Below are 23,861 nucleotides of genomic sequence, written 5' to 3'. Positions count from 1 at the left end.
AAGCGGATTGCACTTGACCTTACCGAAAATGGTTAAAAATTGTTTATAATCCCTGCTAAACTTTAACTGAAATGGTTATGGAACTTTACATGAACGTTTGTGTGATACAGTTTTAACCTTATGTATTAAGGTTTTTTTGGAAGTGAACCTTAAAAATAATGGGTTGTTAAGAACCATTACCATTCCAAATTCTTGTTTTCTCCATACATTTTTGGGAAATGAATTATATTGGAACCATTTTATTTATGATTTTAGAACACTAATGGCAATGGTTATGGTAGTCGGTAGGATTCATAGATGGTTTTGTAACATCCATCAACTTTTTGTGTGATATATCGCGAATTGGTGGCCTGTAAATTACTGATTACCTGATTCGCGATATATTCCACGTAAAGTTGACCGATAATACAAAACCATTAATGGACCTTACTGGCTACCATTACCATTATCATTAAAGTTGTCAAACCATCAAAAGTAAAAAGGTTCTAGCATAGTCTCTCTCCGAAAATGTATGGAGAAAACAACTATTTTGAAAGGTAATGGTTCTTAACAACCCATTATTTGTAAGGTTCTCTTCCAAAGAACCATAATACATATGGTTAAAACTTTATCACACAAACGTTCATGTAAAGTTACATAACCATTTCAGTTAAAGTTTAGCATGGATTATAAACAATTTTTAGATTGTTTATGAGATACTCATTGAATAAATCTAACACATTAAACATTCGTTTGGTGTGTCATTGTTTGAGTTATTGGGTTTATGCAATATTTAAAATTTCGGAACTTTTAAACAGTCAACACTCAACTCACGGTGGATGCATAAATGCTTGCTTCTTTATTTAGATTCGATGCCAACATCAACTAAAGAATTTCAAACCAAGTGTTTCATTTGACACACAAAAAATCTTTATTCGAACCACATCTCAGCGTGGTGAGTTTCGAGGTAGTTTGGTAGATCCACACATCAATCAGATTGGTGTAAACAACTTTTTTCTTCACTGTCGTGCCAACGACGACCGTGTCTTATCGAGTTTCGGTTGTTCTTTCTTCACCTTGAGCTTCGATCGTCCGAACTGATTGCGTATCTTTTCAGATTTGGATGAGATTTTTTTTTCTTGCTTCTATTAACATGTGCTCCATGCGATGGATGCAAAATGCATGTTCAAATAACTGTTTGTGGGAGGCGGAGCAAATGCAGCTCTCCCCGCTCAATAAATTTGGTTTTCATTAACACCAGCAAGATTGTTCCTCGAGGCTATGCTGTGCAAATTGCTCTTGTTTACTTGGTGTGCCTTATGGCCATGGGTTAGTAGTGCGTATACTTGACAATTTTAAGTGCAATTGATGAGTATAAGAATTGCTTATAAATTTAGTGTCGAAATACAATAAATATGCAAACCTGCAAATAAAGGGTGATACGGTCAAAATTTGGTCAAGGGAAAACGCGTGTAAATCGGTGAAATCGTTTATTTAAAAAATCAAATTAAATTTCTTTTTCAAGTTCAATTAGTATAAAATTCAGGAAAAATATTCAGTTAGGCTTCCGCTTTTCCAAATCCGAATTGCCGGGCCTTACGCTTGACCCCTGCCATCAGATTTTGTACAGCCACCTTGTCCACCTTCTTCGCCGCAGAAAGCCAGTTTGCCTTGAACTGCTGCTCGCCCTTAGCAGTTTTTCTGGTCTTCTTTAGGTTCCGTTTGACAATAGCCCAGTATTTCTCAATTGGGCGGAGCTCTGGCGTGTTGGGAGGGTTCTTGTCCTTGGGAACCACCTGCACGTTGTTGGCGGCGTACCACTTCATGGCCTTTTTACCGTAATGGCAAGATGCCAAATCCGGCCAAAACAGTACGGAACAACCGTGTTTCTTCAGGAAAGGCAGCAGACGTTTATTCAAACACTCTTTCACGTAAATTTCTTGGTTGACAGTCCCGGAAGCTATGAAAATGCTGCTTTTCAAGCCACAGGTACAGATGGCTTGCCAAACCAGATATTTCTTTGCGAACTTTGACAGTTTCATGTGCTTGAAAACATCTGCTACCTTTCCCCTTCCTTTTGCCGTATAAAACTCCTGTCCCGGAAGCTGCTTGTAGTCGGCTTTGACGTAGGTTTCGTCGTCCATTACCACGCAGTCAAACTTCGTCAGCATCGTCGTGTACAGCCTCCGGGATCGCGCTTTGGCCGTCGTATTTTGTTTATCATCGCGATTTGGAGTCACTACCTTCTTGTAAGTCGATAGTCCGGCTCGTTTTTTGGCTCGATGCACGGTTGTAGACGATACACCCAGCTTATTTGCGGCATCTCGGAGAGAGAGGTTAGGGTTTTGCTTGAAACTACCGGCAACTCTCTTTGTCGTCTCAGCGGCTTCCGGTTTTCGATTTCCCCCCGATCCAGACTTCCTGGCTGTCGACAAACGTTCTCCAAACATTTTAATTACATTTGTAACGGTTGATTTGGCAACTTTTAGCGATTTTGCCAACTTTGCGTGCGAGTAGCTCGAATTTTCGCGATGCGCGAGCAAAATTTTGATACGCTGCTCTTCTTGCTTGGACGGCATTTTGACAACTGAAGAGTGAATTCCAAAATCAAAATAGGAGCAACATTCTACACACACACACCTTCAAAATGAGGGGTGTTCAGGTTTTTTAAATGCAAAATTGAAAGAAATACGTCAAGTTGATATTGACCAAATTTTGACCGTATCACCCTTTAGCCATGGCTATTCCAGACAATCCCGGACTGGACCTTGACCTATAGCATTTCGAGCGAATAATCTTGTGCGGAGGATTGTACGCAAGCAATCGGTATAATTCCGACTTGTAAGCAATGTGATCCACACATAGGTGGCAGCACCGAAATTACCAGTCAGATGGTCGTATTCATCACATCGTACGAATTTTTATTTTAGCCACATTGAGATGATCTGATCGTTTTTATAAATATACCATTTGAATTTTTAAACTGATTTTACTACTATTATAATTACATTTCGCTAATATTTACGATTTTACGTTTGTTTTATTCTTTTCCATTTTGTTTTGCCATAACCATAACAATCACGCCCACCAACTGTACACTTACACGTGCTCACCCCACTCTGCTAACATGTGTGCTCTGTAACCATACACTCATCGGGGGCACACTTTCTGTGATTGGGTCATTACTGAATGCATGGCATGAACATCAACATCATCATCACCTCCAACCAACGTGGCCACAACGACAACAACAACAACAACAACTACTACAACAACAACAACAACAGGAATACGGACATTCGTTATTTTTTCAGCGATTTCTTAAGCAATCGGATCAAACGCAAAGCGGAGATGTCGGCCTGGCCGAGTTTATTCATTACGTGCGGGAGCACGAAAAAAATCTACGGCTACAGTTTACGCACCTGGACAGAAACAAGGACGGCAAGGTCGATCTGGACGAGCTGATCATGGCCTTCAAGGAGCTGGGCGTCGAAATAGATAACAGCGAGGCGGCGAAGCTACTTAAGAGGTGATGTGACGTGGAATAGAAAATTTAGTTGAAGATCATTTCTAAAATGCGTGTACCCCTTTTATTTTAGGATGGACACCGACGGTAGTCTCAACATTAGCTACGACGAGTGGCGAGATTTTCTCCTGTTGGCGCCATCTTCGGACCTTCACGAACTCGTCAAGTACTGGAGGCATTCAACCGTAAGTACATCCAATTTTCTACTTCAACCGATCCTTTCGAATCGCCTCGGGCCATCCAAGTGATTGAAACCCCCTTAACTTGTGTTCTCTACTTTCTCTTTTTCGTTTCTCCTACTCTCAAATCAAACAAACCAAATCGCTCAAATCTTGCTGGGAAACTCTGTGAAGAATCTGAGATACAATGAACCGTATCTGGCGTTGATCGGTCGGAAAATGCCAACGAATCCCTTACCTTCCACTGAGCTCCCACCACTTTCGGGGGCATTCCGCCGAAACAATAATCTGAATCGCGACAACATTCGTGGTGATCTAGGTACCGGTACTAATCCTTTCACTAACACCATTCCCACCACTACTAACAACCCGTCGCCGCCGCCGCCGCAGTCGTCGACGACGACGACGGATGACCTGATCCTGGGAACGACAACGCCCGACGAAAATCCCGATCTTTCCCTGCTCAGTCTGATCGATCTCGAGCAAGCAATCGAACATGTCACTGATCTGATTCTGAACCCGAGCCTGCTGAACTCTGGCCGCTCGGGTTCCTCTGCCATTGCCGGTGTACACAAATGCAACAATTCCCATCTGCTGGTGGATGGTAAGGTACAGTGGAAAAAAAGGCTTTGTATTTTCAAAATTTCCCAACCTTCTTGTGTCGTGGTGCGCTAATGAAGAGAAGTATAAGATAATCGTTTTATTTAAGTTCGTCTCCTGGGTTTGTGCAAGTTCCGATTGCTTGCGGAAACGAGTTAGTTGCAAAAACGCAGATCCCTGACCGCTCTGCTAGATGGCTTTTGTTGTGATTCTTTAAATTTAACGCAAAACGCACCACCTTCACCCTACCATCAGTTTCATATCAGAAAAAAAAACTTTGGCAGGATTCAAAATTATCACTGACCAAGAAGATTGTCGTGATCGCAATCACGATACTCTTTTGGGAAATTAAAAAAAACCTTTCGGCCATCAAATGTTCAAAATTCAACTGCCTTTTCATCCACACACCTTAACCTTAGCATTAGTTCCACCTGTCGTCTCCTCCGCCTCAGTACATCATCGATTGGTTTGCTTGTTTCATCCTCATCCTCTCTACTACCGCATCATTGAAATTATGTTTTTTTTTTAAATCCTATACCGTGCAATTTGGATTTATCCTGTACCGGATCATTCGCCACAAGAGCTGTTAGTAGACGGAAACCACACACTGATCTGATTGTATTCCTCCTCCCTACTAAAATTATAATATCTGGCTATAATATCATAATTGGATTCACAGTTCGGGGGGTGGGTGAAATTGTGTACCTCATTATTCCTAGGTAATTGCACCTTACAACTCGCTATAAAACCCTCTACTTCTACCGTAGGACTACTGTAACTCACTCTCTCTGATTGGACGGCGTAATCCTCCCCCCCCCCCTCTTTTATAGTTTATATGTTGTGTGATATTAGCGGCTAGTTCTACTCACAATGAAGGATATAACTATCTAGTTTGAATGAGATGAGTTGAGTTCTAGAAGTTTAGAGTAGCTATTTTCGTGTGGAGAAGTAGTTTTAGTCAGTAGAGCGAAAAGTAGTTCAGTGGAGTGTAAATGTGTGTGCATTTTTGGTGTATGCATGCAAATGTTGTTTTGTTCGATTTTCTTCTTCTAAATATCATTAGGTTGATAGGAAAAGTTGTGTCGCCATAACTTTGATCCACAGACAAACAGACGTAAACCTTTGAATAAGTTTTCTTGAAAACATTGCACCTAAAAAATAGGACCTCAGTAACGACATCTCTCGAGCTTCTCGCGGAAAGCAAGCAAGCTCGCTAGGTCGCAAACAATGTTGCATGCAAGGTAAACATAATATATAGAAAATATCAAAGTGCTTCATCATTTGAACGTATAAAAATAGTAAAACTTTGCAAGCATTTTGCAAACGATTTTGAGCAAACAAGTAGATGTAGAGTTAAAAAAGATGTTGCAATACGTCACAAAACTACATGAATGGATATTAAAAGCTAATGAAAAACAGTTTGAAGTAGATCAACAGATGTGACATTTTAACTACCGATCCTACTCCGTAGATAAATCACAAATATATTATTATGCAGATTTGAAACTGGCTACCCGGAATGTATCAGCATTCATGGAAGAGATAACTGTAGAGCTTAATATTTTTGCTTAATATAGTGATTGTGATTGTGTAGTATAGAAGGGGGTCCAGGGCCAGGTCTCCGATGCTAAATAAGTTCTATGTAATCCACGAATGTGAAACAGGGCGAGCCACATTGACATCACCGATAGGGTATCGTATTGGCAAGATCCCATCTCAACATTAGTGAATTAGCTGCCATAAGGGAAGAGACAAGGGTGGGGGTTTGTGTCGATTCATAGATAGCTGTAACTTAAGATGGTTAATTCGAATATAAGTAAAATATAGGTGAAATTAGTAAGAAATTATCTGATTGTTTATGATGCCTGTCGATGAGTCCGATGAAAATCCCAGCATGGCGTTTATTTATCCCTCGAATTTCGTTATCGAAATATCCCTCGAAATTCCTTTGGTAAAGGTCATCGCTGCTGCTAGCGTCTGACACTGTTGTGGTTATCACAATATGGGGACCTGTCTGGATGATGGATCATTCTCATCATCCGTGAGCATATCAAATTGATTGCGCTCAATCGGTAAAGGCGCAACAACCAAGTCCATACTGGAGGCGACTGAGTTCGATTCCCGTCCGGTCTATTCATTTTTCGGGTTGAAAAATTTCTCCACTTCCTTGGGCATAGGATGGTACAGGCATAGCCCTCAATTAAAATGTGAAAGTACTTCAAAGAACACTAAGTTGAGAGCAAGCAAAATTCTAATATCAGGGTGACCAGCAAACCGGTAATACCGGGAAATATCCGGGAATTTGAAAAGTAACCTGGAAAACCGGGAAAAACCTGGGAATTCGGTGAGAGAACCGAGAAAAATAATTTTTTCCATACCATAGGAACAAATTTTTTCACCAGAATTTCAGAATAAGCGATAAAAACAGAGTGATCCTTTACCAAATGAATGTCTTGCTCTATTTGTTTTCCGTCTTATTGTTTTTAGAATTTAATCACGCAGAAATATTGCAAATTAGTTTTTTTTTTTCCTTTGGTTTGTTTTTTTCCGTCGATCTTGTTTTCCGTGCTGAGCACCAATGCTACCAACATGCCAGGAAGGCAGCTCCCACACCTGGACCCTACCTATCGACTCATCAACTCATGAACCGGGGACCAACGGCTTTACTTCCCATCCGAAGGAAGGCGTGATCAGAGATGTTATGCCTCAGAACATCCCGGCGGCGCCGACTGGGATTGAACCCAGGCCTGCTGGGGTGAGAGGTAATCACGCTTACCACTACACCACCGGCGCCGTTAAATAAAACGAAGCAGACTGGAACCGAACCATGGACGTTGAGATTATGGGGTCTGTGTGTTGACCACTCGTCTTTCAACGCTACAAATTGATTTTTGTCGTCTCAATTTCAGATGTAAAGTGCATGATCATCAAAATTCTCATGATGAATTCCAGAATTAATTTGGAATTCGTCTCTGAATTATTTTGAAATTGTTCAGAAATAAACCAGAAAACACTCTGCGTATTAATTACCTTTTGAATTCTTTTTGGAATTTCCTTGCAATTGCAATTTAATTGGAATCCTTTTTAGAATTCCCTTGAACCTATCTGGAGACTTTGATTTTTTTGAAATACTTTTCAAAAATTTCTTTTAACTCTATTAAAAACAGCAGAAATCTTTCAAATTTTTTTTTAGAAACCCCTTGGAGTATTTTAAAGAATTTCTTTCTAAATATCAGCAAATTTGTTGCAATCAATTTTGTTGAAATTCTGTGATGAATCTTTCGTTTTAGGGTTGAAATTACTGCCAGAACATTCTAAGAACTCTGTTTATTGTTGAATTCTGATCATAATTCTCTTGGAATTCTTCTTAAAATTCATCTGTCATTTTCCTCTCGATACCCATACAAATCTTCTCAGAATCAAGTAGATATTTTCCGCAAAGTTTTGTTTTTCACGACTCGTTTTTAAATCTTCTAAAATTACCTAACAATTTAATTTAGAACTTGCATTCTTCTCCACAGAAATCCTTCCAACCTCATCTAACAATGTCTAGGGTTTTCATGTCAGAATAATTCTGGAAATCTGCTCAGAACTTCTCCTTCGAAAACTGTGTGGGAATCCTTCTCAATATTTGTTTGAAATCAACACTTTGAATTCTTTTAAATTTTACTAATAATTCCAGGGTTTGTCCGCTAGATTCTATAGATTTTTAGGTAAATTGTTATAACTCTTAAAATGCTTCCAAGTCTCAGAGCGTGACAATTATGACACGACTCAAAAGTATATTTTTTTTTCAAATCTGTGATCTTGAATTTTTTTCAAAATCTCACATTTTAATTATTTTTACTCCAAATCTTGCATCACAAATTTTGAAAAAAAAAGTTCTAGTTTCAAACACTACTCAAATTTTAAAGCCCCAGAATCTTGGGAATCTTCTTAAATCACATTTTTTATCCTTTCAGTAAATTCCTTAACGGCGCCGGTGGTGTAGTGGTAAGCGTGATTACCTCTCACCCCAGCAGGCCTGGGTTGAATCCCAGTCGGCGCCGCCGGGATGTTCTGAGGCATAACATCTCTGATCACGCCTTCCTTCGGATGGAAAGTAAAGCCGTTGGTCCCCGGTTCATGAGTTGATGGGTCGATAGGTAGGGTCCAGGTCAATTTCGTTTTTGTTTTGTTGAATATTAACAACCGGGATTTTTTTAAAGATTTGAACCGGGAAAAAACCAGGAATTTCAAAATAAAAATTCACTGGCCACCCTGTAATATGCTATAAGCAATAAGCTTGAAATGCCATGTAGTAGTATACAAATGCTATTTTTAGGCAATGAAAACAGTTTTTTTTTGTCGCGGATTAGTATTTGAAGTCGCGGATTTCGTGGATCAAATTTAGAAAATCTTGTAACAGTCCTGCATTTCAATAAACGATGACCGCCGAGTTCTCCTATGTGAAACATTGGAAACGCAGTGTATTCATCATACCAGTGTTGGCTGCAATCAAGATCAGAAAATCAAAATCAGCAATCTTTCAAGATCAAGATCACCTAAAATCACAGGCACCAATAGCACAAGCCATCATCACCACGAAAATCACACGTGATTTCCGACCAATATCAGCCATGATTTTCGATTCTCAAAATTAACCAGCATCAATATCAACCAAGATCAAAATCATCGAAAACCATTGGATTAGAAGATATGTGAAATTCTAGAGTTTGGGGCATTCCGAAATCCAAGTTAAAATGGTGGATTTCAACCCAAGATGGCTCCCATAAATCCAATATGGCGGCTCCTGGACAGGGAATATGCATCTAAACCCATGCAATATGGGTATCTACGGAATGGGCTCGATGAGTGGAAGTGAAAAATTGATATCCGCCGCCATTTTGGAATCCAATATGGTAGGCCAAAGTCCAATATGGCGGCCCCCGAACTAGGAATATGCATTTAAACCCATGCAATATGGGTATCTACGGAATGAGCTCGATTAGGGGAAATGGAAAATTGACATCCTCCGCCATTTTGGAATCAAATATGGCGGATAAAAATCCAATATGGCGGCCCCCGGACAGAGAATATTCCATCTAAACCCATGCAATATGGGTATCTGCGAAATGGGCTCGATAATTGGAAGTGCAAAATTGACATCCACCGCCATTTTGGAATCCAAGATGGCAGAACAAAATCCATTATGGTGGCCCCTGGACAAGGAATATTCATCTAAACACATGCAATATGGGTATCTACGGAATGGGCTCGATGAGTGGAAGTGGAAAATGGTCATCTGCCGCCATTTTTAGAATACAATATGGTGGATCAAAATCTATACAATACAATATGGCGGCCCCCGGACAGGGAATATTCATCTAAACCTATGCAATATGGGTATCTACGGAATGGCCTCGATTAGGGGAAGTGGAAAATTGACATCCGCCGCCATTTTGGAATAAAATATGGTGGACCAAAACCCAATATGGCGGCCCTCAGACTAGGCATATGCATTTAAACCCATGCAATATGGGTATCTACGGAATGGGCTCGATTAAGGGAAGTGGAAAATTGACATCCTCCGCCATTTTGGAATCCAATATGGCGGCCCTCAGACTAGGAATATGCATTTAAACCCATGCAATATGTGTATCTACAGAATGGGCTCGATAATTGAAAGTGCAAAATTGACATCCGCCGCCATTTTGGAATCCAAGATGGCAGAACAAAATCCATTATGGTGGCCCCTGGACAAGGAATATTCATCTAAACACATGCAATATGGGTATCTACGGAATGGGCTCGATGAGTGGAAGTGGAAAATGGACATCTGCCGCCATTTTTAGAATACAATATGGTGGACCAAAATCTGATATGGCGGCCCCCGGACAGGGAATATTCATCTAAGCCTATGCAATATGGGTATCTGCGAAATGGGCTCGATAAGTGGAAGTGGAAAATTGACATCCGTCGCCATTTTGGCATCCAAGATGGCGGATCAAATTCCAATACGCGGCCCCGGACAGTTAATATGCATTCAAACACATGCAATATGGGTATCTGCGGAATGAGCTGAGGTGAAGTGGAAAATTGACATCCGCCGCCATTTTGGAATCAAATATGGCGGATAACAATCCAATATGGCGGCCCCCGGACAGGGAGTATTCATCTGAACACATGCAATACATGATCATACAGTTAGTTTCTTCGATATTTTCGTAGGCTCTTATGAACATTCTGTAGAAAATTAATTGTTTTGAAATTTGATCGATAGGTTTTAATGCATAAAATACATTGAATACATTTCAGTAGTGTCGGAATAGGCAGCAATGCTGCCTTGCTTAGACTTCTACTACGTTAGGAAAATATTTCCATTGGCAAACAATTGTGACAATCTTGAAATAACATGCGAATTATCATAATTATGCAAATATATGCAAACCGTCAGCGGCATAATATAGGTTAATCCTGTTGATGGTGATCAACGCTATAATGTTTATCTTTGGAGTTTTAGTTGCTGTGATCAAACTGTTAATCATCGAAATATGTATTTATAAAGTATAACGCACGCATAGTTTTGAAAATAGATTCAACGCACTACACATTACGCAGTATTCTGCTTAGGATTGATTCCGTTGTGCGTTGTTACTTTTACTACATCACACTATCTCTTTGTGCCGCTATCGTCTGGAATGACCGACAATCTAGCGACACTTCTAATTCTTACTTTTTGAACTTTTTCGTGATTTATTATGATTGTACCGTAAAGTGACATCATGATGTGCACCTAAGGCCTAATTCCGCGCAGTTTCGAAAATTTTTAAAATAATTATAATTTGAATTGGATTGTAGACGAATGTAGGTATTATGCACTTAGGAAAAATAGATAAAATTGTAATATTTCGAACTCGCAGAATTGTGGCACTTTGCCTTGTTTCGACCCAGTTCTTTATATAATACTTCAGCGCTACGTCAACCTTAAGGTAACAGATTTGAGCTGCAATGTGAAGTGGTAATTTAAGGAATCCTGTTTTCGGATGGAATGTTTTTATTTTGATTAGAGAGCAAATTTTCCAGTTCTCAGTAGCCTTCTAATAAGTTTTTTGTTTTCCATTTCTGTTGACTGTTGACAGATCAGTGTTTCCTGGTTATAATTATCCTATTGTTAAATATTACAAATCCCAAATAAAAAAACAAAGCATAGGAAAGTTCTACGATAAGCTGTTTGTTGCGATTATCATAATACCTCCAGTTATCATATTATTGGCGCCATACGTTAATTAATTCTAAACATTGTTTACATCGACCGTTCATCCCTTTATTTCCTAATTCTATGTCAGCGCGGAAAGTTTAAACGACGTAGTTTTCGAACGGGCCAAAAATTTCCACTAGGAATTCGTATTGAACCATCTTTCTCAACTACATCAGCTGTTTAGTGACCGGTTTGTCCACCTCCTACTTGTTTACATGCACTATCTCGTTTAATCTTGACTTGTGTGCAAAGTTCAAAGCTCAGTACGTATAATCATAACACACACCCTCCGGAACCGATGCTGAAAGCAAGCCTGACGGGGTACCCTGCTCCTATCCGGTTATTTGTTTATCCTAGGTAGGTATATATCACAGGAGGCGCCGCGAGTCACGCTGCCAAGCGATTAGAACAGGCGGGCGGAAAAAAATAAACAAAGATCGAGGTCAAGGGACGGAATGTGAACTCTGCCCAAATCGTGGTGGCAGCACATTCCATCCGCGAGTCTAATCAAAATTGGCTTGTGCCAATTGTGCTTCATTGAAATCGTCGTTCGCTGCTGTTGTTATTTATCAATGGCTGTACATATGTAGTTTGCTTGGTTACAACCAACTATTAGTTATCGCTTCGTGTCTAAAGTGCAATTTTGTGTTTGTATTTAGCTGTTGTGTAGTCGTCAGCAGTCAACAGTAGTCGCGATGGCAATGCAATGCTCAAGCGCTACTAGCAACAAAGTGTTGTTTTGTCGTTTACAATTTGCTCAATAACATTTCAGTTCAGTTCACTACTTGGCTTGGCTTTGTTTTGCGGCATTACGGTAATAGGGTTGGCTTACATTATCGTTTCCAACAAATTTAGGTTACATTTGATTCTTTTTTGTAAATCTAGAGCTTAGTTACTAGTGTTTGAATTGTACTTATATTATATATTGATATTTCACAAACCCTATCACCAGTTTAGTGACCGTCAAATTGCTTTCATATGTACACGGAGATCCGTCCGAGCAACAGCTGTAACGTTATGTACTACGTCGCAGACGGTGTTTCATAGCGTGGCATGTACACGCGCTTGGAGGCTCGCTTGTCTCGAGGCGATCGTTGATTGGTCCGTTGGCCTTTTCGTGAATAATTAACAAATACAAACAAGTCTCGGTCGCTGTTATTTTTTTCATTTCGTGTTTTGAAAAGCGCCGACCACAGAGTATCCGCGTCAACGAATTACAGGGCTGACCGCTTAATCGGGAAGGTCAAAGCAGACGAGCTTTGGTCCAATTATAGGAATGCTGCGATAATGACGGGTATTTTTTTTTCGGCTTGACTATGGATCCTTGACACCGGTTTGATAAGAGCGCTCCAGAAACCGGACTGCTGAACTCTTCTCCTCGGTCGGTAATAAGCCATAATGATATGTAAACTGCCGGCGGATGAAATTCGTCCGGTTGGATCCAGTTTCTGTCGTGGAAAATTCCTACTTGGCTCTGTTGACTTACACACGGTGCATTGATGCTGATTGTCGTCAATTGAAAGTGCACTCGGATGCGAACTTTGGATTCGCATTCTGGATCATTGCTAGAGCGACTATTTGTTGTGTTCCTGACGAGCGAAATTGAGCCATTTAGTACGAAGTAATTGACGGTTCCAAAGATTGAAACTAGTTTCCAACTGGTTACAACCCTTGCCTGGTGACAGAAATTTTATTGCCATGAACTCATAATGAACGTTTCGTCTATTTGTCTCGGAGAATCGTGCCGCGAACACTAGAAACGTGAATATCTTTTGTTCGAAACGGACGACCTCCGCCTCACTGTCCCAGGATGAAATGCTATTTTTAGATTGATCTCAGATAAAACTCTGCTCTGCTGGCTGTCAACCCAAGCGTTGTTGATACTGTATCTGTTAGAATTCGTTAGTTTCAATCTTTTGCCTCTATTTTTGTTTTGTTTTGTCTTGTTTTGAAAGTTTCAATGAAGATTGTCTGGCTAGAATGTAGCTGCTTTTGGAACTTTCCGAGCGGCGCTATTTTTGTCCATTTACGTTGTCGATTTTCGGTCCGTTCATTCATGAAATGGAAATTTTCCACTGCGAGCGTCCGGTGATGATGGGAGATTGCGAGTAGGATGTTTTTGAAAAAAAAAGAACGAAAGAAATTCAGTTGGTTTGAAACATTCACACTCTAACCGGGAGCGTAGGTGGTGTGCAATATATAAACATCATGTGACTGTGAATCATTGATTCTGGGGTGGACATCTGGCCTTAGCGAGGTGATAATTTATCGGGACAGTTGATTTTAATGATTACATTCCGAGGATGAAGTAAAAACTGATCAGTTATTCCTCTGCGAAGTCGACCTCCTCAAACCTCAAATATGACAATATTTAATCTAGACAGTACGTCAATCCAAACGGGCAATCATATGGAATTACGATGATAGGACTCTGTCAGTGATAGCTTTAAACTGATTACTGCCACGTTCTTGCCCGCGTGACTCAGTACGTTTTTGTTAATAAAACTGAATTATGGTGATCTAGATTGTGATTAAACCTGGAGGACTTTCTTGGAACCAATCGTAATTGAGTGTCGGGAGAGTTCGGGATTACAGTTTGTTTTAGTTGGTTTTACAGAATAAACAATTAAAAAGCATTAGAATTTCAGACGTCTCTGCGATGATGCAAATTGTTCTTGTTTATGGTTTATTTCCCCCGATCCATTCGAGCGAAACGTTGATCATAATATGTTTGCGCATATACTGTGCTGTGAACAGCAAATTGACTGAACCGTAAATTGGTAAAGTTCCTCCATCATCCATTGAGAAAAATCACATGCAATATCTCCTTAAAATAAATTTATGCCTTTTCCAACTATGTCAATTAGCTCAACTATGTACTTGCCCGTCAATTTTGTGGTTACATAGTTATAGTTAGGGTTGCATGTCTAATGTGAACATATGCTGAAAATTTAGACCTTTTCGCTCCAAAGAAAACGTGTATATGTTACTGTAGATGTGTACAGTAAATTAGAAATGATTTAGGAAGATCCTGTACATAAATCCAAATGCAAGATCTCAACAAGGAAATCTTCAATCGAGTTCTTTGAGATTTGCTTGTAGAAGTTCGAAGCGTGTTGAAAATCTTATATATCTCAATCCATGAGCATGATGCCACTCCGTTATTGCCAAATAAGCTGTAATTACACTGAGAACCAATAGACGTTGCTTGGGATTAGCAATCATCCTCAATGTGTAAATACTGGTAATCCTCAATGTGTTAATACTGGTAACCGGCCACTTCCGAATGCTGCTCATTTAAATGAAAGTCGAGAACACCTCTGGCCTTCCACGAGACATCACTGGGATGTTGGATAAAAGGGTTGGGATTGCAGCAGGATTCGTTTTGGTGAACGAAATGCTGAATTGATGTCCACTAATGATTCAATAGCGTGAAGGAGCGGGGGATTTAATCCACGGTATTCTGTTCAGTTTGCAAAATCGGTCGCCACTAGGCCACCGAGCTCCTAATTTCCCAAAACAATCTAGTGTCGGTTCAACTTGTTGCTACCCGCCGGCGAATTCACCGACGACGACAAAAACTGCTCTTGAGAAGGATTTGATTTGGATTTCAAATCTACACGTCTTTCTTAAAACTTAAATATCACTTCTTCTAAGTACCCGGTCCTTCAACCGAATTTCTTTATGCTTTACATCATGTTATGAAAGAAAGCCAATTTAGAGTATAAATCTATAATGTGAACGAGCTTGGGATTAAACCCATGATTTACTGCTTAGTAAGTAAAATCGGTCACCACAAGGCCACCGAGCTCCTTATTTCACAAAACAATCACGACCAAGTTCCCGTTGAACTTGCTGTTACTACGATAACAGCTTCTCTTGAGAAGCATTTGTTAAAAGATTTCCGATCAAAACGTCTTATTATGTATTTTACGTACTCGTTCGTCCAACCGGATTTCAAGACGCTTTATCTCATATTAAGAACAAATCCGATTCACACTAAAGCTTTATTATGTTTGAGATTGATCCCATAATTTTCTGCTATATACGCAAAAGCTCCTTATATCAGCAACAACCTCACAGACGACGACAACAAGTGCTCTTGAGTAGGATTTGGTATGGATTTCCGATCAACACGTCTTAAACATGGCAATCTTACCGTAGCCTCGGGTGAGGTGACTCTCCATTTGCTTTGCACGGAGATTCATCTCACCCGAGGTGATAATTGTCACTTCATCATCACATCACTGTCACCTCCTCACATGCAGCGCAAAATAGGTTTACATTTCCCGGCCATTTGTGGTTTCCCGGGAATCGGGAAATTTGCCGTTCAGAGACAAGAAAAGTATAAAGTTCAATTCATGGCGGTAACTCATCAGCATTTTTGTTTTATCGTCGCTTGTGCAGAACGATTTTTAAACTATGGAATAGTTTAACCTCTTACTTTGAATATTTTTACGTCTATTGGGAAACAATTCCTAGCTAGCTTCGATTTTTGTTCTGACTTATTTCGTAATGTTTAGTTACGACAACCTTCCGGAGTTTCTTTTGACCCAGAAGATCTATCCGAATTCTCCCAGAAATATCTTTCATTTTTCCTGTACGCTTTCATCTGATTTCATTGGAAGCTCCTGACTTCCGCGATAGATTCTTTTGGCTTCCGCTTGAAGGTGCTTCCGATTTCTTCAGTTTTCTTTTTTTAAGGAATATTATATTTCCTATTCAACCTGTTTAAACTACAGAGTTTGACATCCCCGGAAGGTTCTTCCGACTACCTTCATTAGTCTTTTTGGCCTAAAGGGTGATACGGTCAAAATTTGGTCAATATCAACTTGACGTATTTCTTTCAATTTTGCATTTAAAAAACCTGAACACCCCTCATTTTGAAGGTGTGTGTGTGTAGAATGTTGCTCCTATTTTGATTTTGGAATTCACTCTTCAGTTGTCAAAATGCCGTCCAAGCAAGAAGAGCAGCGTATCAAAATTTTGCTCGCGCATCGCGAAAATCCGAGCTACTCGCACGCAAAGTTGGCAAAATCGCTAAAAGTTGCCAAATCAACCGTTACAAATGTAATTAAAGTGTTTGGGGAACGTTTGTCGACAGCCAGAAAGTCTGGATCGGGGGGAAATCGAAAACCGGAAGCCGCTGAGACGACAAAGAGAGTTGCCGGTAGTTTCAAGCGAAACCCTAACCTCTCTCTCCGAGATGCCGCAAATAAGCTGGGTGTATCGTCTACAACCGTGCATCGAGCCAAAAAACGAGCCGGACTATCGACTTACAAGAAGGTAGTGACTCCAAATCGCGATGATAAACAAAATACGACGGCCAAAGCGCGATCCCGGAGGCTGTACACGACGATGCTGACGAAGTTTGACTGCGTGGTAATGGACGACGCAACCAACGTCAAAGCCGACTACAAGCAGCTTCCGAGACAGGAGTTTTATACGGCAAAAGGAAGGGGAAAGGTAGCAGATGTTTTCAAGCACATGAAACTGTCAAAGTTCGCAAAGAAATATCTGGTTTGGCAAGCCATCTGTACCTGTGGCTTGAAAAGCAGCATTTTCATAGCTTCCGGGACTGTCAACCAAAAAATTTACGTGAAAGAGTGTTTGAATAAACGTCTGCTGCCTTTCCTGAAGAAACACGGTTGTTCCGTACTGTTTTGGCCGGATTTGGCATCTTGCCATTACGGTAAAAAGGCCATGGAGTGGTACGCCGCCAACAACGTGCAGGTGGTTCCCAAGGACAAGAACCCTCCCAACACGCCAGAGCTCCGCCCAATTGAGAAATACTGGGCTATTGTCAAGCGGAACCTAAAGAAGACCAAAAAAACTGCTAAGGGCGAGCAGCAGTTCAAGGCAAACTGGCTTTCTGCGGCGAAGAAGGTGGACAAGGTGGCTGTACAAAATCTGATGGCAGGGGTCAAGCGTAAGGCCCGGCAATTCGGATTTGGAAAGCGGAAGCCTAACTGAATATTTTTCCTGAATTTTATACTAATTGAACTTGAAAAAGAAATTTAATTTGATTTTTTAAATAAACGATTTCACCGATTTACACGCGTTTTCCCTTGACCAAATTTTGACCGTATCACCCTTTAGAAATGTTTTATGATTTCCCTCAAAGTTTTTCCTGGACTCCCTCTGGAAATTCCTTCAGGCTGTCCTTGGAAAATTCTTCCGCCTTCTTCTTGAACATTCTACCGATTTACCTTAGCAGATCTTCAGATTCCTCTGGAAGTCAATCCAAACTTTCTCTATAGAAGTTTCTTTTGGCTCCTCTGGGAAATTTCTTGTAACTTTCACCTCCCAAAAACTCGTCTGAATTTGTTTCCCAGAAAATAGCTTCCCGGGTATAGGAAAACGTACACAGCCAATGAGATCAACCCAAATTAGAGTTTAGTTTACTCATAAACCGTAAAAAGTGCAGGTACTCAGCGATGAGTAAATTTGCCTCATGTTTTTCCAGATTTTGCCAGAAAAAATCTCGAATATGACGCATTTCGTGCCAAATCGTATTCGGAGCTGGCAGCACCCTCTCAGATTTCAATGAAACTTTCTGGATGTGTGGACCTTGACAAAATAAGCCACTTTGCATGTACTTAGTTTTTCCAAAATTTATCTAGACTAACCTTTGAGAAGGGCCAAACTTTTTCTGCCGATTTTTTTTTCAAAAAAATATTATGGAAAAATGACAACTCCTGCAAAAATTTGTTGTATCAATGACTTTTAGGAAATTGTCCAAATTATAGAAAAAAAAAACTGCAAAATTCCATTAGAAACCTACATTGAAAAAATCAATTTTTAAAATTTTAATTCGATTAAAAAAAAATCGCTATGTTTGATTTGGATGAAACTTTGTCTCAAGATAGATAATTATGTTTACTACCAACCATACATCGCGAGATGGGCACTTTTAAGGAAACTTTTTCATGTCTGAACTGATTTTTTTTAATTTGCCATTTCCACACAAAACTAAACCAGTGAAGCTCAAAATCATCTCAGAATCTAATGAAGCTCAATTTGCGTTTCAATTTTGTCTGATCAGCACTTAATTTCACTTTGATTAATCGAGAATTTCATATGAAAAGGGCTCATGATCAGTGCGCAAAACAGTCAGGTTCATTGAGTCATTTTGATATGAATATGAACTGCCATCTGCCTCATCATTCACTGCCTCGTGAGAATCTGAATGATTCAGAGGTTAACGAGTCACTGACAGCCGAGCACTCAGTCAGTAGCTCAGTCAACACGTTTATTCTGCCGTGATGGTACCCAATATTTGTTTTGAATGACTGAGCGCACATTTTCTATGGAAAAATGACTCAATTACATGCTGTGTGAGCGAAGGCAAGCGGTGTGCGTCGCCTGCTCGTGAGTGACTGAATGTTTTGGTTGGCTCTTTCATTGCCTCGTCCTTTACCGGTCTGCACAGAGCAATTGATTGAATAGTGCAGTGCTTTCACACTCAGCCTAGGCAGTCAATAATTTTAAGCTCTGCTCATGATGAATTCCTCGCCAAATCGTATTCGGAATTGGCAGCACCCTCTCAGAGTTCAATAAAACTTTCTGGACTTGTAGACCTTGTCAAAAAAAAATATCATTCCCTTATTCTGTTGTCTACTACTGAGGCAAAATCTGATAATATGTGAGAGAAAAAAGACAAGATTTTTCATATATCATTTGTTTATATATTTTCAATGTTTTAAACCTATTTTTATACATGCTATTTTTTTTTCCTTTTTCCAATCAAGTTAAATATTTTTGGTTCATCTTCTGAATTAGAATACCTTTTTGCCGCTACTTTGTCACCAGTTATAGGCCCAAAACTGTGTAATTTCGATGTACTGTTCAGTGGATAAAGGGTGTCCACGATGAAATTGCCACACACAAAATTGATTCGCAAAATTCGAGTTTTCATCCGATTGCCATCAAATTTTCAGGGATTGAGAAATAACTATTAAACTTCATTTTACCATTTTACTCGTATTTTATTTACAGTCCATACGCAAATGCCCGCACCTTGGCCTTAACCCCGGCCATAAGATTCTGCACAACCTGTGAATCAACCGTTTTTTGCATGTAAACCCATACTTTCTTCAGTTCCTCGACTGTCTTCACTACCTTAGGTCGTTTAAGAAGGTGCTGCTTCATAATCGCCCAGTACTTCTCGATGGAGCGGATCTCCGGAGTGTTTTTTTTTTTTTTTTTTTTTTTTTGTTGGGATTTGAACCACCACATTAAGCTGATCTATTGTGGTATACCCCTGTTTAGTATCGCATCTGTTCAGGACGACGAGTTACCATTTAGGGTAACTGCCGTTGTTGCCTGATAATGCAGAGTTCCCCAATCTGGTATCATTCTTAGAATGAATTCAACCACCATTTTGGGATTTTTTAACCAAATCTCAGAAGGACTTAGTATGCTTTTGTTGAAATGTTGTCTTCTGCGCACGAATAGTGCCGAACATTCGCAGAGTAAATGTTGAGAGGTCTCTGTCTCACAGTCACAAAACCTACAGATATCTGTTTGACTTCGATTTATCTTTTTCAAATGATATCTAACGGGACAGTGTCCCGTAAGTAGCCCAATAAGTATGTTTAGTGATTTTTTATTTAAATTTAGTATTTTTTCCGTAATTCCTTTGTTTGGAGTAATAAACAATTTGGATTGCCTTGAAGTATTCGTAGCAGCCCAATTTGACTGTATCATATTGTCTTCCCATTTTTTCATTTCCATTTGTATTACACATTTAGATACCCTACAGAAAGGTTCTGGTCCTATAAATTGGACACTTAAGCCTTGTCTAGCGAGTAAATCGGCTTTTTCGTTTCCTTCGATTCCGCAATGGCCTGGTACCCAGTACAGATAAACCTGGTTTTTGACTGCCAGTTGCTTTAGAAGTATTATGCATTCCCACACCAGTTTTGATTGGCATGTGAAAGATTGTAGTGCATTCAATGCTGCCTGGCTATCTGAAAGTATGCAGATTCGCGTGTGTCGATAATTCCTTTTTTGACAAATATATGCACACTCTAAGATAGCGTAAATTTCTGCAAGAAAAACAGTTGTCCATCTTCCCATTGGTATTGAAACGTTAAGCCCCGGGCCTGTGATCCCAGCTCCAGTGCTATCATTCATTTTTGAACCATCTGTGTAGAAAATTATTGATCCTGGTGGAATTATTGGCCCTCCTGATTCCCATATTTCGCGGTTAGATTTAACTACTTTATACGGTATACCTAGGTTTAACCTTTTTTCCATCCAGTTTTCGTTCATTACTACTAATGGATTAATGAGAAAATCTTTCAGTATACTAAGGTTCCCTGAAAGATTGCCTTCAAGATAGACGTTTGTTCTGCGTAGCCTTAGTGCACTCTTTCCAGCTTCCATTTGCACGTATTGATGCAGTGGCAGCATATTGAGAGCTGCCTCCATGGCCTTTGATGGCGTGCTGTGCATTGCTCCTGTTATGGCCATGCAGGCCAAACGTTGAAATTTTTCTAGCTTTTTCTGGGTCACGCTTTGCTTTGTTTTAGGCCACCAAACCAATGAAGCGTATACTATTCTAGGTCTTACAATAACCGTGTAGATCCAATGTATCATTTTAGGATTAAGTCCCCATTTTTTTCCAAATGTTTTTTTACTAACCCAGAGAGCATTCGTGGCTTTTCTTATTACCTGCTCTAAGTGTAAGTTCCAATTAAGTTTATCATCTAGAATGACTCCCAGATACTTTACGTTTGACGAGTATTTTATAATAGATCCATCAATTGACAAACTTTTGAGTGTTACTTGTCTTCTGCGAGTGAACGGGACCAAAACTGTTTTGGATGGGTTTATATTTAACCCTTCATTTTGGCACCACTGAAATGTGCAGTTCAATGCAGATTGCATTCTATCTGTGATGATGTGATCAAATTTTCCACGAACTATTATGACCACGTCATCAGCAAACCCGATAACTTCGAAGCCTTCTTCCACTAGTTTATTGAGAAGATCATCAACAACAAGTGACCATAATAAGGGTGACAATACACCTCCTTGAGGACACCCCCTAGTGGTCTTTATTGTTATTGATGATTCTCCCAAGTCAGCCGATACTTCTCTATTATTCAGCATTTTCATAATCCAAATTATAATGCAAGGATCGACGTTCCTTTTTTCCATTGAGTTTTCTATAGATTTGTAAGATGTATTATCAAAAGCGCCCTCTACATCGAGAAATGCTGCGAGAACAATTTCTTTTTTGTCAAGAGTATTTTCTACTTTTGTAACTAGTTTATGTAAAGCTGTGACTGTAGATTTGTTTGATTGATAAGCAAATTGAGATCTGTTAAGAGGGCTCGTTTGCAAACATTTTGATTTTATATACTCGTCTATTATCTTTTCCATGATTTTAAGCATGGTAGATGTTAGACTTATTGGTCTGAACGATTTTGGATTTGTTTTGTCTCTTTTGCCTGCTTTAGGAATAAAGACAACACGAACGTGGGTCCATATTTTTGGTATATGACCAAGCACTAAACTAGCTTTAAAAATATTAGTTAAGGAATCAAGTAGTACTTCTCCACCTTTCTGAAGAAATGCAGGAAAGATACCATCTTTTCCAGGAGATTTGAATAATTCGAAGGAGTTCACTGCCCACTCAACCTTAGTTCGTGTGAAGATGGTATTAAGTACGGCTGAATTTACGGTCGTAGTCCCGGATGGCCTACAATTCTCTTCTGTACCTACTACATTATCACTCGACACCAAATTTGATCCTGGGAAATGAGTTTTCATCATTATTTCAAGGGTTTCTTTTGTATCAATAGTAAAATTACCATTTGTTTTCTTTAAATTTCCAAGACCATTTGAATGGTCCTTAGAAAGTACTTTTTGTAGTTTGGCTACATCTGGAGTTTTCTCAATGTTTTCACAGTGAGACTTCCAGGTTCTTCTGCGTGATTTCCTTAATTCTTTATTGTATGCGGTAAGGGCCTTTTTATATTGGTCCCACTGTCCAGAAACTTTTACTCGATTGAAAAGTTTCCGAGTTGTTTTCCTTAGCTTATTCAAAGTTCTATTCCACCAAGGAACATCTCTGTTTGAGAGTTCTTCCTTGACTGGACAGCTCGCTTCATACGCCTGTATGATTTTTCCAGTGATATTTTCTGCTGCTTTGTCCAGTTGTCTGATTGATTCTATTTTATCGTCCAATTTTATATCTACAGATCGCATTTTCAACTCGTAACTTTCCCAGTTGGTAATCCTAGGATTTCTGTAGGCTACTTTGAATAATTCACCAGCATTGTACTCAAACACTATATGTTTGTGGTCAGATAAAGATTGTTCATCTGAGACATGCCAGTTTCTAATATTTGTCGAAAGCATAGGACTACAAATTGTCAAGTCCAATACTTCTTGTCTTCTTTTTGTTGTAAATGTAGGTTGATCTCCTTTGTTACATATATCGATGTTATTCGAAGATATGTATTCAAAGAGGTCTTCACCTCTTTTATTAGTATCGGTGCTTCCCCAAGTTATGTGATGGGAATTTGCATCACATCCAATGATGAAGTGTTTGTTGTTCTTTTTGCAGAAGTTAGTGAAGGCTGCTAATTCGGGTGGAGGAACTGTATCCACATCCCCAGGGAAGTAAGCCGAAGCTATGTAGGCTTCAGTTTTTCCCCGGGTTGTGGGAATTTCCATTCGAATTGCAACTAAATCTTTGGTAATATATTGTGTTATAGGTACGAATTTGATCCCCCCTTTTATTAAAATCGCTGTCCGAGGTTTTGGATTGCTTTCATCATAAATTAGCTTACCTGCCTGTGTGCCTATTCCAAGAACTCGGTGTTTATGAGCCCACGGCTCTTGTATTAGCGCCACGGTTATATTTTCCTTCACGAATCTTCGACAAAGGACTCCGGTTGCCCCTTTGGCATGATGAAGATTTATTTGAATAAATTTTAAGTTAGTACTCATTTTTAATTTTTTTTTTTTTTTTTTTTTTTACTGCTTCTGGTTCTTTGATGACCCAGAGAATTTACGGTCCTGTAGAGGCCCAGAACTATCTCGGCCCTTTGGATGCCCAGATATGTTCCGGTCCTTTAGAGACTCAGAGTAATTCCGGTCCTTTGAAAGCCCAGATGACTTACGGTTCTGTGGAGGCCTAGAATCATTTCGGCCCTTTGCATGCCCAGATATATTCCGGTCCTTTAGAGACCCAGAAAAAATCCAGTCCTTTGAAGGCCCAGAAAGATTCTGGTCTTTAGGAGGCCCAGAAATTATCTGGTCATTTGGAGGCCCACATGGGTTCCTGTCCATTGGATGCCCAGAGTGATTCAAGTCCTTG

General features: G+C 39.7%; 2 protein-coding genes across 3 annotated transcripts in view; both read left to right on the top strand.

The window, feature by feature from the left end:
* The window catches only part of SCaMC (Short Calcium-binding Mitochondrial Carrier), a 107,907-nt gene that overhangs the window by 30,845 nt on the left and 53,201 nt on the right, over positions 1-23,861 (top strand). Inside the window, exons 2-3 of one of the 2 annotated variants that reach the window (XM_065230489.1) lie at positions 3,294-3,508; positions 3,579-3,690. In XM_065230489.1, coding sequence (XP_065086561.1) covers positions 3,294-3,508; positions 3,579-3,690 — 327 coding nt within the window. Of the gene's footprint in view, positions 1-3,266; positions 3,509-3,578; positions 3,691-23,861 lie in introns of both variants that reach the window. The other variant, XM_065230488.1, reaches the window with a different exon arrangement.
* The window catches only part of LOC135708503 (uncharacterized), a 46,482-nt gene continuing 23,101 nt past the window's right edge, over positions 481-23,861 (top strand). Inside the window, exon 1 of the mRNA XM_065230621.1 lies at positions 481-542. The gene's annotated coding sequence lies outside the window, so the exon portion shown is untranslated. The remainder of the gene's footprint in view (positions 543-23,861) is intronic.

This window comes from Ochlerotatus camptorhynchus, unplaced genomic scaffold (genome assembly GCF_037179485.1).
Source record: "Ochlerotatus camptorhynchus isolate MF236.1 unplaced genomic scaffold, CSIRO-AGI_Acam_v1.1 ptg000330l, whole genome shotgun sequence".
NCBI classification, from domain to species: Eukaryota; Metazoa; Arthropoda; class Insecta; order Diptera; family Culicidae; genus Ochlerotatus; species Ochlerotatus camptorhynchus.
The sequence above is the reverse complement of the archived record's forward strand: the minus strand, read 5'-3'. Positions and strand labels throughout refer to the sequence as shown.